Here is a 16,352-nt window from a genome sequence, read left to right on the forward strand (position 1 = left end):
CATCATTAAAAATAAATTTTGGTTTATAACTTTATAATGTTATTGAATTTTATGACTATTTGATACTAATTAAAATCAATTTTTTTGGGTTTCAAATTATTTTTTTTAAATGAATAAATTTTATATATCAAGTATAATTTGATTTGAAATTTATTTACATGATAAAAAATTTTAGAAAAATTAAAGAAAATTAAAATAAATAAAAAAACTTATATAATAAATATCATATTTGAAGATTTTCATTATTGGTACATTGTGGAAAGAGAGAAAAAAAAATTGATTTTTTAAAATTTCCCTATTTTTTATTTTTAAAATCCAGTCAAAACAACTTTTACTTTTAAAAAAAAAAATTGTTATTTATTTTGTTTTATTTTAAAAAACTGAAAATAGAGAAGAACGTTATGAATATTTTAAAACAATATTTCATTTTTTTAAATAGAAAATTATTTTTTAATTAATCACATGGTCAATGAAACCCTAAATATTTTTAAAAATAAAATTTTAATTTATTAAATATTAGCTTGAGAAGTTAATTGTCAATCCAGATTTTATATAATCAATCATAGGATCAAACCTTGAGTCAAGGCCCATATTTGGAATTCGAGTCCTCGGCATCCACATTTCTGTTTTTCATAAAATTGGAAATTTTAGCCCCCACCCCTGAAAAAAACACTAGTTTGATAAAATTCGATTTGGTTCGTTCTTTCTAAAAATGCTCTTTAATTACAAGTTTATAACACAAAACATCAGAAGTCAAAAAGACTAAAAAACTAAAACATGAAGATGGCAGCAAGGATTATAGAGCAACTCCACCACCCATCTCTCTCCCAAGCCCTCACTGCTCTCACCGCCACCTCCCACCTCCACCAAGCCCATGCTCACCTCATCGTCTCCGGCCTCGCCTCCCACCCTTTCACCGTCACCCGCCTCCTCGCCTGCGCCGCCCTCTCCCCCTCCGCCTCCGACCTCCCCCACGCCAAAACCATTTTCCTCCACACCCACAATCCGTCCCCCTTCATGTTCAACACCATCATCATGGCCTCCTCCAGAACTCTCGACTCCGTCACTTTCTACGTCTGCATGTTGCATGCAGGCCACTTTCCTGATAATTTCACTTTCCCTTTCCTCATCAAATCTTCTTCCGCCTCACCCACGAGCCTCCTTGGTCACCAACTCCACGCCCATGTCGTGAAGTTCGGGCTAGACCGCGACGTCTTCGTTGTGAACAACATGATCGCCTTGTATTCAAGTTTTCGAGAACTGCGATCTGCTCGGAAGGTGTTTGATGAAAGTTATAGCTTGGTTGATGTTGTTTCGTGGACTACATTGATCACTGGGTTCTCTAATTCGGGCCAGATTGATGAGGCCCGGAAAATTTTTGATCTAATGCCGCTGAAGAATACTGTTTCATGGAATGCAATGATCTCAGGGTATGCTGGGTCCAGTAGAATCAACGAAGCGCGAAAGCTGTTTGATGAAATGCCTGACCGAGACGCAGCATCATGGAGCGCAATGGTTTCGGGGTATTCGCAATTGGGGATGTGCAATGAGGCCTTGGATCTGTTCATGGAGATGGTGACTGGGGATAAGATGATTCCGAATGAAGCAGCATTGGTCAGTGCAGTTTCCGCATGCGCTCAACTGAGGGCGTTGGAGGAAGGGCGGTGGCTGCATAGCTACATCAAAGAGAAGAAGCTGAGGATTAATGTGACATTAGGTACAGTGCTGTTGGACATGTATGGAAAATGTGGGAGCATCCTTGATGCTGCAGGAGTCTTCAATTTGATGTCCGAAAGGAATGTGAATTCATGGAACTCAATGATAGCAGGGTTGGCCTTAAATGGATGTGGGAAGGAAGCATTGGCGTTGTTTTGGAAAATGCAGTTTGTGGGTCCTTCTCCTAACGCCATAACCTTCATTGCGTTGCTGACCGGGTGCAGCCACTCAGGGTTAATCACGGAGGGTCGATGGCTTTTCAGCATGATGACTCAAGTTTATGGCATAAAACCTCAGCTGAAGCACTACGGTTGCATGGTTGATCTGCTCGGCCGTGCGGGACTCGTTAAGGAAGCGCTAGATTTTGTGGAGAAAATGCCAATGAAGCCCCATTCTGAGTTATGGGGCGCCCTTGTTGGGGCGTGTAGAATTCATGGCCAAGTTGAGCTAGGTGAAGAGCTTGGCAAACGTCTCATTGATTTGGAGCCACACCATGGTGGGAGGTATGCTCTTTTGTGTAATATATTTGCAGCTGCTCAGAGATGGGATGATGTTGCCATGGTGAGAGATTTGGAGAAAGGCAGAAAGGTTTTAAAGAATCCAGGAAATAGTATAGTGGAAACATAGAAGTATTAATAGTCATCATAGCAGATCTGAAGATTCTGATGCGCCATAGGTGATTCCCAGGCACGGGTCCATCATGACTTGTGAGGATTGATTTTGCAGCTTCCCATTTGAGGGCTGATAAAAAACAGATGGTCTGGGAGCTGAGGAAGGATCAATAATGGTTATGAATTTTGGTGCAACTGATGAAGATGGTGAACTCAAGGGACTCCAGTGCCTGGTTACTGCAAAGTTTTCCTGATTGATGAGGTAATTTAATGGCGTAAAACTATTTATGTTATTCATTAACCAACTGTAAATTGAAATAGCTTTGATTTTTGGGGTGGTTTTTGTTGTGATTCAGGGTCTTATAGGATAATGGATCTCCAAGCAGCAAGATGTATGACACCTATGAAAGAAGGAGAAGGAAAAAAAAGTTTGACACCAAACATGGTGTGTATGAGCAGTCTGATTTTCGGATCATTTTGGTGAAATTGTGCATGGATCCCCTTATGGATGATAATCACCCAAATCCCATTGGATGGCCTTGGGGCTAAGAGACTTAGAAAGTGGAGTCTAATATAAAACATTAACTATTTTCATTCTTTTCCAAGGTAGAGAAGTGATAACTTTTTTATATACATGTATTCTCTTTTCGTAGATATCGAATTGATAATTTTTTTACACACATATATTCTCTTTTCGTAAGTGGAGATTTGAAATGCCAATGTTCTGATTTATTGATATCAATGGAACTTGAGTAAGTTCATTTTGTTTCTCATCTTATTCCGATGTTGGGTTGCTGGGAGGATTGAGAAAATCTGTAACTTATGAATGCAACCTGGGGTCGGGTTCAAAAGGCATGGGCAACACCACTTTGCTACATATATTATTCATATAAAGAGACACAACAATGAATTATATAATAAAATTCTTCTCAAAATTTTTATCATAATAAAAATGTAAATAATACAAATAAAACAATGTAATATATAAGGAGGAAATTAAATAAATTTCATTAAATATTATATATTATTTAATAAAATGTTAAAATATTAATACATCTTATATGTTAATTTGATAATATTAAATATGAAAATGTGAGAATGTGTATGAGAAAATTTTGGGTGTCTACGTATATCTAGTTTTAAATTAAAACCATCCAATTCTTTTCAATTAACTTCTCTTCACCTAACTTTCCACTAAATTAACTCAACTTCCTATCAATGTACTTATATTTGTGGATTCCAGAAAAAAAAAAAAAAAACAAAACAAAACAAAACTCCTTTCAAATAAAATTATTAATTGAAATATTTTTTCTAATTTTATTAAAACATTTTTATATCACGTTTAAATGCCCAAAAAAATTATTAAAATTTTTAAATACCATTTTCAAACCAGATATTTCTTATTTGAAATTTTTGTTAAAAAATTTTTTGACAATTTTTTACTAGTTTTTTAAAATTAGATGATTGAAAACTTTATTTATAATTTTCATTATCAAACTAATTTTTATTAAATATTTTATTGAAAAATATAAATATTTTGGTTATTTGAAATTTCATCCTTGAATTTGACAATTTTATATATTTTTTCCAAAAAAAAAATAATAAAATTATTTAAATAGCCATCTAATATTTAAAGTGATAAATATTCAGTATATAAAGTAACAAATATGAATTCAATGTTAATGAATTTTCCTTCACTAGATTTGAATAAATCTCTTTACAAGCAAAAGATGCTGTGGTGTAGTGGTTATCACGTTAGTCTTACACACTAAAGGTCCCCAGTTCGATCCTGGGCAGCATCATTTGTTTTTAACTACACAATAGTATTTTTGTACATTTAGTCTTACGTACTGACATTTTAGTATATTTACATACTCTACCGTATACCAAAATATCTGGTATTTCACAAGGATTTTATTTCATGATCCTTATTTAGTATTTGAAGCATAAAATTTTCATCCATTATCACACTATTTGGAATATCAAATTTGAATTCTTCCTTCTTTGAATTTTATTATTTGATATCATTCTCTATATTTTAATTTTTTTTTCTCATATTATTTATATCATGTTTGATTTCATGAAAACATTGCCAAAATAAGTTTGGGAACGTTTTCAAATGTTTTTTTTTCTCAAAAATTATTTTTTAAAATAATTTTTAAAAACAATTCTTCGATGCTTTTAGGATTAAAATCTATTTGAAAACTTAGAATGCTTTGTTTTTTATGTTTTCAAATATTTTTTAAAAATAAATTTTATATGTAATGTCTAATTTTCAATTATTTTTATATTCTTTCTCTTAATTTTTAATATAGTTTTTTTTTTAAATGAAAATAATTCAAATATGTTATCCAACTATGCTCTGTTGTGTTTTTAAAAAACTAAAAACTATTTTCTATTTTTTTTTATTAAATGAAACTAATTAAAAGAAACATGTGAAATAATTTATTAGTTTTAAATTAATTTTTTATTTTCCTTTCACTCTTTAGTGTCTTATATTTTTCCTTTGTTTTTTTTTTTTTTAAATAATTTGTGTATGGTAGTGAATTCATTAATCTCAAGGGTTCAACTCTTCATAATTGCATATCAACTCACTCGAAATAATCCACAAACCGAAAAATTAGCCCTAAGTTTCCATTATATTTAGTGTTTGAAGCTTAAGTTTTGGTATGACAATGAAATTAATAATCTTAAAGGTTAAACTATCAATAATTTTCACATTCAACTCACCTAAAATAGCCCACAAATTGAAATATAAGGTTGCATTTGGTTTGAAAATTATTTTTTAATTTTTATTTTCTATTTTCACTAAAATAGTTTTTATTTTTTTTCTTTTTGAAATTAATGAAAAAAAAAAATTTAAAGGAATTTATAAAATCTTGTTTTGTTTTAAGTTTGCATTAACATAAAAAGTGGTAAAAAGAAATATAATGAAAGTTTTATCTAATACAAATGCTTATAGTATGAAATATTTATTAAAATATGATATTATTATTACTTTTTCATAATGTATATACTATGATACATGCATGCATATATCTCGGTCAAAAATAGTTTTTAATAAAAGGTAGTGTAGTATAACAGCTTTAGGTGCCATCTACTAGGATAACATATTTTTTGTAATTAAGGCTTGAATGAAATGAAAATAAATAAGTATGATTAAGTGAAAATGGATTGACAATTCATTATAAAATGATATTGATGATGAGTTTGAATTATGAAGAACAATTCAATTTAAAACAATCAATTTTTGAAGGAAGATTAATATGAAAAAACTCTTAGAGCTAAAAAAATCTATCTCTACGGTGAATAAGTATTGAGATCTATTTTTCATCAAATTAGATTGAAAATATAATTATTATTTTTTTATCTAAACAAGTTTTTATTTAGCTTTAAATTTAAATATGATTTTTCTTCAAATTAGGGGATTTAATCCAAAAGATCAATTCAAATCATATATTCAATTAATCTAAAATTATCTTCCAATGATTTAAACAATACGACAATTTAATCTAATTTTAAGAATTTAATGAATCTACTTAGTTTACATTGTAGTAGTCATTCAAGACAATTTGAAGAGAAAATTTTTCAAATTTCAATCAAACAATTAATTAATTGGATTAAAATACCTTGTCAAACCAAACTTCATTTTCCTAAATCATTATAAATTTTGCCTCTAGATCTCTCTTCTTTCGAGAAAAAAGAGATATAGCTACTCACATTTGGAGATTTAGTCTTACGAGACATGTTTGGCTAGTAAGAAAATGAAAGAAAATAGAAATTTCTATTAAGAAAGAAAAAAAGTCTCTAAAAATATTCAAAATCTAAAAGTTCTTTTTACAATATTTCAATTACTAACTATAGTTCAAACAAATTAAAGACACTTTGCATCATCTTATTGGGCTTTCAAAATCTTCCAATTTAAAAAATCTTAGATTTGGCACCAAAAATAATAATTTTGTGAGAAAATAAAGACGATTCTTAAATAAGAAAAACACCTAAGAGTGGGGGTGAATTGAGTTTTTAAAAATTCTTTTTAAACACAACAAATTTAAGCACAATATAAGCAAATAAATAGAGATAGAGTTAGAAAAATCAAACTCGGATTTTATAGTGGTTCGACACTTCCTTGCCTACGTCCACTCTCCTCAAGCTCCTAACCGAGTAAGGGTTCCACTAGTTTGAAGCTTCAACCAAGCTTCTAATCTCCTTTACACTCGGATTCCGGCTCCAATGGGCTCTTATACAATCTCTTCAAGATTCAAACTCACTTGAAGGCTTTAACACTCAATTTACAAGAATGAACTTCTCTCAACCTAGCTCAATAATAGCTCAAATACAAATCAAAGCTAGTATGAATCACAAAGGTGCACCAAAGGATATGCAAGTGAAGATTTAATGCACCAAGAAAGAAATGAGAGCTTTTAAGGCAAGAACAAGTGGGTAGACAAATAAATGCAAGTGTTCTCTTACTCATAAATGAAATGGAGCTCTCTATTTATAGGTTTCTAACCCTAGGAGCCAAGAAAAACAAAAGGCAACCTCAACCGATCGAGTTGGGGGTCGATTAGATAGTCATTGGAGCATTTAATGCTTTGATAGGTTACCATTACGTCGACCGAACCTCTACCGGAGGTCAACCAGGAAAGAAAATACCTCAACCGGGAAGGAAAGGATATTGGAAGAGAGAAAGTGTTTTTTGCACTCCCCGATCGGACCTCAACCTGGCAAAGGGAATCGGTCGACCAGTACCTTGGCCAGTTGAGCTGGTTGGCCCAGTGCCTCGACCGGTTCAACATTTTTTGCCTGAAAACCTATCTTTTTCTAGTCTTTTCTCTTCTAACACTTAGACAAGGTCTTTAAGTAAATTAATATGCCAATTTTGAAGTAATTTGTCTATGGTTCATTTGATAAAACTCCGGTTTTAATGGAAAAAAACTTCAAAAAATAAACCAAGTTTTTGAAATATGCATGAAATGATATGTAAAACCTAAGTGCACCCATGCATTCATCTTACATTTGTTTCCTATGATTAAAGGTCTTCCAAACGTCTTGATATTGCATACATTAGGTCCTTTGATGAATTTCCAAATTAATACCTAAGATTCTTAATAATTCAAACTAATTAGTAACTTAACCATGGTTTATTATCATCAAAACCTGATTAGGAGAACCCTTGGACTAACATTTTGCATGAGAACTAGCATTTTCGCATGAACATGCAAAAACTGAAGTTGGCTAGCTGCAACATTTGAACTACTCGTTGGACCAATTGGCATGCCAGTGCAAAATTTTGCACATTCATGTGAAATCACTTTTTTGTTTGCATGCAACTTCTTTCTCTTTTATCCCAATTTGCATAATCATTCCAAATTTCGCATGATGATACAGAATTGCCATATCTTGATTTTTAAGTTCTTTTCACACTCCTCCAAACTCTTTTCTTCCATACCAATTTGACTATCTCTATTCAATTCTAGAATAGGATACAAACCAATTTTTATTGTTGAAAACATGAATCAAATACCTCAAATCTCATGCTCCATGATTTCTAAATTCCCACAAATACAACCACCTATTTTTCATTATAAATTTAGCTAATCATCGTTATTTACCTTCTTTCAATTAGATTTATCTCTCATCACTCAATTTATCAACAATCACACCTTGAAATCAATATAAAGCTTATAAAATTGTTAGTAATTTTTACAAGGCTTTATGTTTTGGTATCTTAGTTTTTCTTTGGTAAATACCTGATGCATTGATCTTTCCTTGAGTTTGATACATAAGAATCATGTTTGCTTTCTTTACTAAATCCACCTATTCCTAACTCTTTGACGATCCATGAAAAAGAGCTAAGTTCATACTCTATTTTTCATGTTTTTTTTATTCTTCTCTGTTTCCTGTTGATGGTGGGATGATATCATCAATGGTCGGGTTATGGTTGGAGAAAATGAGATTTTTTTTTTATTTGCTGAAAACAGAGTTTGATTCTTCCATTTGTGCTTGCTGAAGCTAACCTAAACTTGTTGAATTTTTATTGTTGTTGGTGGATTCTTGGAGAATGAATTTTCGGTGGAGTTCAAGTGGTATTATGGGCTACATATGGAGGTTTTTATGGTGAGAATCTAGTGAGGGAATGTAGCCGAATTTTAGTGCATGTTTCAATAGAGAATGTGGCTGAATTTTCAATGTTAAAAAGATGAATTTAGGTGGCTGCATAAGGTGTATTGGTGGCTGGATTTTCAATAGAGTTAAGGTGATATTGTGGGCCACATATGACGGTTTTTATGGTGAGAATCTGGTGAGGGAATGTAGTCAAACTTCAATGTGTGTTTCAATAGAGAATGTGGCTAACTTTTCAATGTTAAAAAGATGAATTTAAGTGGCTGCATAAGGTGTATTGTCAGCTGAATTTTCAGTAGAGTTAAGAGGAAATTGTGGCTACATAATGAAGATTCTTATGGCTGAACATTAAGGAAGTTGTGGTTTCATAATGGAGAATTCTTGTAATTGTTTAAAGTGGATACAATATGGGAAGTTTAATGATTGAAAGTGGCAGCCATCAAATGGTTTTCTGGTGGCTGAAATAATGTAGAATATATGGTTGCATGAGTGCATGTTTTAGTGGATAATGCTCTTGATTTTTTTTTTTATGCCATTTTGAGTCGTGATGAAAACTTGATTTTAATGGAGATTTTCATCACCTTTTAGCTTTAATGAAAGCTTGGATTTATGAAGAGATTGCAACTACTTGATACTTTGATCTAATGCAGTTTCAGCAGCACACCAGAGTTCTACCCATCCCTACCAGTATCTCTCTACCCCGAGACTCATTCCCAGATGGCTATGCATGGCCACCCTTTAGTGCACTACCCCAAAGGCCAAGTTTCATCCTCTTAATTTTTCATCTTTTGGTGTCAAATAATTTTCAAATTTAATTTTTAAAACTCCAATTTTCAAATTTAATTGTCAAAACTTCCATTTTCAAATAGTTTTCCAAAATTCTAATTTTCAAATTTAATTCTTAAGAAACTTTCATTTTCAAATAATTTTCCAAAATTCCAATTTTCCAATTTAATTTTCAAAACTTCTATTTTCAAGTATTTTTTTCAAAATTCCAATCTTCAAATATAATTTTCAAAACTCTCATTTTCAAATATTTTTTTGAAATTCAAATTTTCAAATTTAATTTTCAAAAACTTACATTTTCAAATGATCTTTCAAAATTCCAATCTTCAAATTTATTTTTCAAAAATTCAATTTTCAAATAATTTTGAAAACTTCATTTTTCAAATAATTTTCAAAACTCCAATTTTCTTCAAATAATTTTAAATTCACTTCAGCTTTCAATAATTTTAATTCATCAATTTTTTATCTTTCCTTAAGGTTTAGGGTCACCAAGAATCCCGTTTTTAATAAACTTGTTACCTTTTTCTTTCAAGCAAGCACCTTTACAAATTTTCTTTGATTTTAAAATAATTTTCATGTTTTTCACTATTTTTAATAAGCATGAATATGATATTCATAATTTCAAAATAATGGAATTTGTGGGATTAATTCATGCAAAATCAATTGGGCTTTAGTGAGGGCCTTACATATGAGTTTCCTCTTTTGATTATCAACTGTCATACTTAATGAATATTATCCGATCTTTGTCTTGCTCTTTGATATGCATGTGATACATTTTGTATTCATTATTGTGCACTAAATCTGTTTCATGATAGCGTTTTATTACCTACTGCCAAGGTACACTCTCACTCTCACTTTGTTTATTTATTCATTATCATGACTTGCTTTTGATCTATGATCATTTTAGTATCCATTGATCTCTTAGTTAATTGTCACACTTGCTTCACCTTACTTAGTAGAGACCCGTTTTTAGGTACTTAGAGGGGTGCTACGGTTTTTTTTTTTTTTTACTCTACCTTCTCAATAAGTAATCTGACCCCCAAACTTGACTTTGGTTTTCCAGAGATTGTCTTTTCCAAATAAGGAGTCACACTTAGGGTTTTCTTTCTTATTTTGTTTTCCCTTAAAAATAAAACAAAAAAATAAGTGGCGACTCTAAGTCTTTTCTAAAAATCATATTTTCATCGAATAAATTAAAATCAAGTTCACCATTGAATGCGAATGCATCGTGCGAAAATGCGGGGTCCACACCAACAAGAGGGTATATAAACTATGAGGAAACCTTCTCTCCGATAATTAGGTTTGCCTCAATTTGCCTCATTCTAGCTATAATAGCTCATATGGATTTAAAGCTACACCAAATGGATGTTAAGACAACTTGCCTTAATGGAGAGTTGAATGAAGAAATTTATATGGAAGAACCAGTAGGTTTCATTATCCAAGGCCAAGAGCGCAAAGTGTGCAGGTTAAATCGATCGATTTATGGCCTTAAGCGATCATTCAGGCAATGATACTTAAGATTCCATTGTGCAATAACTTCATACGATTTCATAATGATTGATGAGGACCATTGTGTTTACATTAAGCAATATAAAGATAAATATGTGTTATTGTCTTTATATGTGGATGATATTGACCGATATTTCTCTATTGTACCAAAATACTTAGCCTTTTTACGTAGTAACTTTGGTCAAGAAAAACTAGAGAAAGAGTCACTACGACTTTTGTAGTATTCCGGGTATTGTTCTCAAGGACTGGCTTATGAAAATTGTCAATACTAGAATAAATGAATTGTTTTTGTTTAAATCCCTAAGTGAAAAACAATATGTGAATAATATGAAACTAAGTAAAAGAAATTAAATTAATAAGAGAAAATGAATATTGATTTTAAATTCAATTGATTCAAGTTTGGGGTTTTCCACAATCCAACCTAGGGAATAGAAATTATAGAAAACAAGGGTATTTTAAGTAATATGATCTTAGGGTTTTGGAATCCTTGGCCACTCGCGATCAAGTTGAGTTCTATAACTCAAAATTGCATCCGAAACCTAATTTTTCCTTTTTAAAACAGATTCCTAAAACCATCAAATGAATGAGATTGATTATCAATTTAAGATTTGGCTTTTTAACTATTCTTACTCCTTATAGCTTTGTTTAGGGGCAAATAACGGTAGGTAAGATGAGGATAACTAATGATCAAGAATTACCAAGAATCACTAGTATCAAGTAATAACCTACCGTATCATTCCCTAAACGAACTCACAAGGATAGGATAAAAAAATTGATAAATTGTCACTCAACCAATAATTAATCTCATTGTTATAATAATTCACCCATTGTCCCTATAGGTTTCCTAGCCCTTAGGTTTTCATGCTTCAAGCCCCAAGTTGGATTTTAGCCTCTCATGGGGGTGATGTCACTTTCACAATCAATAGTAGGGTAAAAATCCATAATTTGAATCAAAAGAAACTAAAAACAATTTATTTAATAAAGAAGAAAAAGAAAACAAACCAAAGTTCTCGTCTTCTTCCTCCTTCAATGTCAAAAACTCCAGAAAAAAATCCAAGATCCCTAACACCTAGAATTGAGAGAGTTTATATAATATCCTCAATTACCTAACATGTGGCACACTCTCATTGGCCACTTATTACAAAATAATTTCCTAAAAATGATTAAAAAATAATAAAATGGTGATTTCTAGTTGTGTGGGGTCCACCTAGGGCGGATGGAGTGCTTTAGATGCAATTCCCAGGGTAGAGGAGGTGGAACATCAAAGTGGCAGTGGGTGAATTCGAAATTAGTGTCATTTCGAAGTGGATTTCGAATTCATAAGTTGAATTTCGAAATCATAAGTTGAATTTCGAAATCATTTCGAAATGACCCTCCAGCTTGGTGCAGTTGTCTTCAAATGGCCATAACTTCTTCATTTCAGCTCCGATTTGCAAACCGTTTGAAGTGTTGGACTTCTGACTTCCTGAGCTTCGAAAAAATATATAGTATGTATATAATGGACTCCAGAAATGCTCCAAATTTGTCCTCAAAGTCAGAGTATATAATGCCATCAGATTTTTGAGTTCTAAATTTCCATGCAGCTAAATCTTGCTTCATGCCTCATTTCCCATGCTTCCTTGCCTTCTTTCTTACTCCATAATGGTCATTTATCATCCTCCAACCTCATGATATCCTTGTTTTGCCTTTCCTTACATTCAATGAGTCTTGATTCACTTATTTCCTCATTTAGCCCTTTCTTGATCTTTCAAAATCTAAAGTCATTCAATTTTCACAATTTTCTTCCCTTGAACCTGAGATAAATCTCCAAAGTATAGATTAAACTCATGGCTAGGGCCTTAGCATTAATTTAGGTCAAGTTGGGTGATTTGAATGTCATTTGGTGCACAAATCATATCGAATATGTGCCATTAGAGCACATATTTTGGCTCCAATCAGATATACTTATAGTTGGAAATAATTTGGAGTTTGTTCAAACCATTAAAAGATTGTTATCATCTACTATGGAGATGAAAGATAGAAGAAACATCTTATATTCTTGGAGTAAAGATCCATATAGATCATTCTAACAGACTAGTGGCTCTTTCAGAAGAACACTATATTAAGAAAATCCTATAACGATTTAATATGCAATATTGCAATCCCATTGACACTCCATTTGTAAGAGGTGAATGTTAGGATAGAGCCCTTAAAAGCATGGCATGATGTGATAAATTTGGAATTAATTATTTATTTAATGATGTTCTAGTTTCACTTTTATCTATTCTTATTCCATGTATTATACTTAATGAGCATTATTGTTTGCATATTTTACATTGTATGTGACTTAGGTGCATTAGGAGTTGCATAGAAGATCTAAGTCATGGGTTCCTTGAAAATAGATGACTTGTTCACAATTGGTTCATGGGTTTAGGCAACCCATTAGAGGTTGTAGTGCACCACCTCCTAATTAGAGGAATGATTGGTCTTGGCTATTGAGATGGGTTTCCCATGGTGAGTGCACTAATGTGTATGCTTACACATTGGACATGACTTATGATGAGTTATGACTTAAAGTTATCAAGTAGTCATGACTCCACTAACTTGTTTCATTATATTGTTTTTCAACCTTGAGAGAATATTGACCTACGAGTGAGATCATAAGCTGATCATATATTCCGTATGGATTGAGTCACTATTGATGGAAGTCGGTAACAATAGGTATTCTCAATAAAGGCACCATGATATCTCTTGGGATTGAAACAGTGTGGCCCTTTGGGTGATCCTAAGGAGGTGGGTTCATGGAAATTGTGGTCATAGTAGTTCCTTAAGTGGAACTTGACATAGACTATTTGAGAGCTAAGATATGTTAATTGAACACATAATAGGAGAATCTGTAACTAAAGGATGGTAAAGGTAGTCTTAAAAGGCTGATAGTTTTCACCTTGTTAGATTAAGGACACTAGTTCATAGAGAGACTGAACATAATGGATAGCAGGTCACAGACTTGAGCACTTAGTGTCTCGTTGTTATTTACATAAGATACTAGAGTTCAGTTAATTCTTTATAGTAGGACATTGAATCAACTTTAGAATTGGATTCTAACAGAGCCAATATTCCTATGGGTCCCAATGGTCCCCTCTTCGAGCTCATATACCTTGTTGGCATGGGTTATGAGAGTCAAATTGGCTCTAGGTTCACTTTTATGCATAAGGGCGTTTTGGTAATTACATAAGGTTTACATAAGGGTAAGTGAACAAGGTCTCTGGATTAGGCTAATTGATTAATTAGTATGCCCTATTGGGTTAATTAATTAATTAGAACTCATTTTGGGCTAGGTTAAGTGGCCCAAGCCTATGTAGGCTCAAGTCACTTAAGCCTGCTTAGGAACTCTATAAATACCCCCTAGGGGTTAGGGTTTCCATATCTTTTGTCTTCCTCCCAACTGAAAGTGTTCCAAGATTAAGGTTCGTGTCATCGGGCGGACGACTTCGGGTTTATGAGATTTTTACAATTTCAATCTTCATCTTCACCATGTGGATTTGATTCGAGAACATCCAAATCTGAGGTATGGTTTTCATTAGCACTTTCTGAATCCTTTTAAAGTATAAAAATGTTATTTTTTCACTATGCATAGGATTTAGAAAAAACCTAGGATAGTTATGCATGTTCCTAACTTGATCCAAACTTAGGAAAATGAGAGATCCGAGTTTTTCCCTTCAATGAAAACCTAAACAAAGAAATGAGTCCAAAGGCTCTAGAAGAAAAGAGGAAAATGAGTAATATTCCCTACTCCAATGTTGTTAGGAGTCTAATGTATGCTACGATGTGCACAAGACTAGACATTTATTATGTTGTTAGGATGGTTAGTCGCTACCAATCAAATCTTGGAATGATGCATTGGAAAGCAATAAAAAGAATTCTTAGGTATCTAAAAGTCATTATGGACTATTCCCTTTGTTATTAAGGCAAAGAATTGTGTTTGGTGGGTTATTAAAATGATGATTGGGCAGGTGATCTAAATGGACACAAATTAATATCTGGATATATATTAGTACTTAACAATGGTGTTATCTCATGGAGAAGCAAGAAATAGACTAATATAGCTCTATCAACCATGGAAATTGAATTTATTGCCTATTCAGCTGCAATACAAGAAGTTGTACGGTTAAGAAGCTTTTTGCAAAGCTTGGGAATAGTCAAGGATGTTTTTGGGCCAACAACAGTCTATAGTGATAGTCAAGTTGTGATCACTTATGTAAATAACCCAAAATATCATGGAAGAACTAAGCATATAGATAAGAGATATTATTATGCAAAATGAGGTGATCCTAAAATATTTACCTACACATGAGATGGTTATTGATCCATTTATAAAATCCATTTTGAGAGACATGATTTCTATACATGTAAAGTCATTAGGACTGCGTAAATTATAATTTATGTTGATTATACGAGATGGATCATTATTGATTGGATATAAGATACTCTATATGTGATCAAATGAGGTGAATATTTGTTATTTATATCATTGAATGTGTAAATGGTACTTATACAAATATACTCTTAAATATATTGCATTAGGTAGAGGTTGACTCTCTTACACAAGTAACCGCCCTAGTTAATGAGTTTATGAGTTAGGATGAGACATGGTATACTATGATTAATGAGTGAAAAGTATACAAAGACAATGTGTGTCGCCTTGATTAAGTATCAAGATGAGGTCTATGATAAGTGATATCTTGATTGAATGTAATAGCCCACAATTACATTTACCTATTTAACCAGACTTGAATTCTAGCATAAAAGATTTGCAGTTATTAGTTAAGGTTCGTATGGTGGTAATTTGGCATACACTCTCCAATTGAAGAAAAACCATTATAGCATGTATTTCATACTACATGCGTTTGAAAGTGACTAATAAGGAAAGTGAGTGATTAATCCCTACATATTCATTGTGTGAAATCCTTAGGGCTTATTACAATTATAATAGTTCACTATTGTACTATTTGTATTTTTTGGTTATGTTTTGAGGTGATAAATTAATGTTGCTACTTTGATATGTTTCCAACGAAAAGAAAATAATTTCTCCTTATGGGACATATTGGGCAAGCAATTAATTTGAATTTAAAAGACACAAGCTTATAAGCTTTTTTTTTTTTTTTTTTTGAGTTACATTGATAAGGATGTATTCATGGTTGGCTGGTTATGTTGCTTTTGTAGTTAATATAATTGTGAATACACTTATAATGTTGTGTAGTATGCAACTTTAAGGGATTAAGTGTATACATTAAAATGTGACCAAATAAATCTAAGGTACAACGAGACATGATTATAATTGTTCACTCATAATTTTGGGGTTAAGCTATTATGTATCCCTAACAAGTACATAACTTTATAAGCTTCCAAATTGTAGATGTGCTTGCATGGTCACACAACCCCATTTGCTTATGTAAATCACCTTCAAAGAATGGACTTGGATGATTATTGATCAGGTTGTATTAGTCCATTTTGTGCAAATGGGAAATGTTAGAGTTGGGTGGGTGCCCAAGTTGGGTTGACCCAACTCGATCCAACTAAATAAGAGATAAGAAGGAGAGTAGTTTCTTGGAGTTGGAATTGCTA

The 16,352-nt window shown here is 32.2% G+C and overlaps 1 protein-coding gene and 1 non-coding gene across 2 annotated transcripts; both read left to right on the forward strand.

The window, feature by feature from the left end:
* The first annotated feature begins 733 nt into the window (after positions 1-733).
* On the forward strand, positions 734-3,097 carry LOC100246088 (pentatricopeptide repeat-containing protein At4g18840). The gene is made up of 2 exons (XM_010665615.3): positions 734-2,589; positions 2,684-3,097. The coding sequence occupies exon 1, from the start codon at positions 778-780 to the stop codon at positions 2,341-2,343; it is 1,566 nt and encodes a 521-aa protein (XP_010663917.1). The 5' UTR covers positions 734-777; the 3' UTR covers positions 2,344-2,589; positions 2,684-3,097.
* A 959-nt stretch (positions 3,098-4,056) lies between these two features.
* Positions 4,057-4,129, forward strand: TRNAV-UAC (transfer RNA valine (anticodon UAC)). The gene has a single exon. It is a non-coding gene; the product is annotated as a tRNA-Val (tRNA).
* The last annotated feature ends 12,223 nt before the right edge of the window (positions 4,130-16,352 follow it).

Source organism: Vitis vinifera, chromosome 17 (genome assembly GCF_030704535.1).
Source record: "Vitis vinifera cultivar Pinot Noir 40024 chromosome 17, ASM3070453v1".
Lineage (NCBI taxonomy): Eukaryota > Viridiplantae > Streptophyta > Magnoliopsida > Vitales > Vitaceae > Vitis > Vitis vinifera.

What these genes read in the sequence shown, in the direction of transcription:
- LOC100246088 (XM_010665615.3), top strand. Translation starts at nt 778, where the DNA reads ATGAAGATGGCAGCAAGGATTATAGAGCAACTCCACCACCCATCTCTC.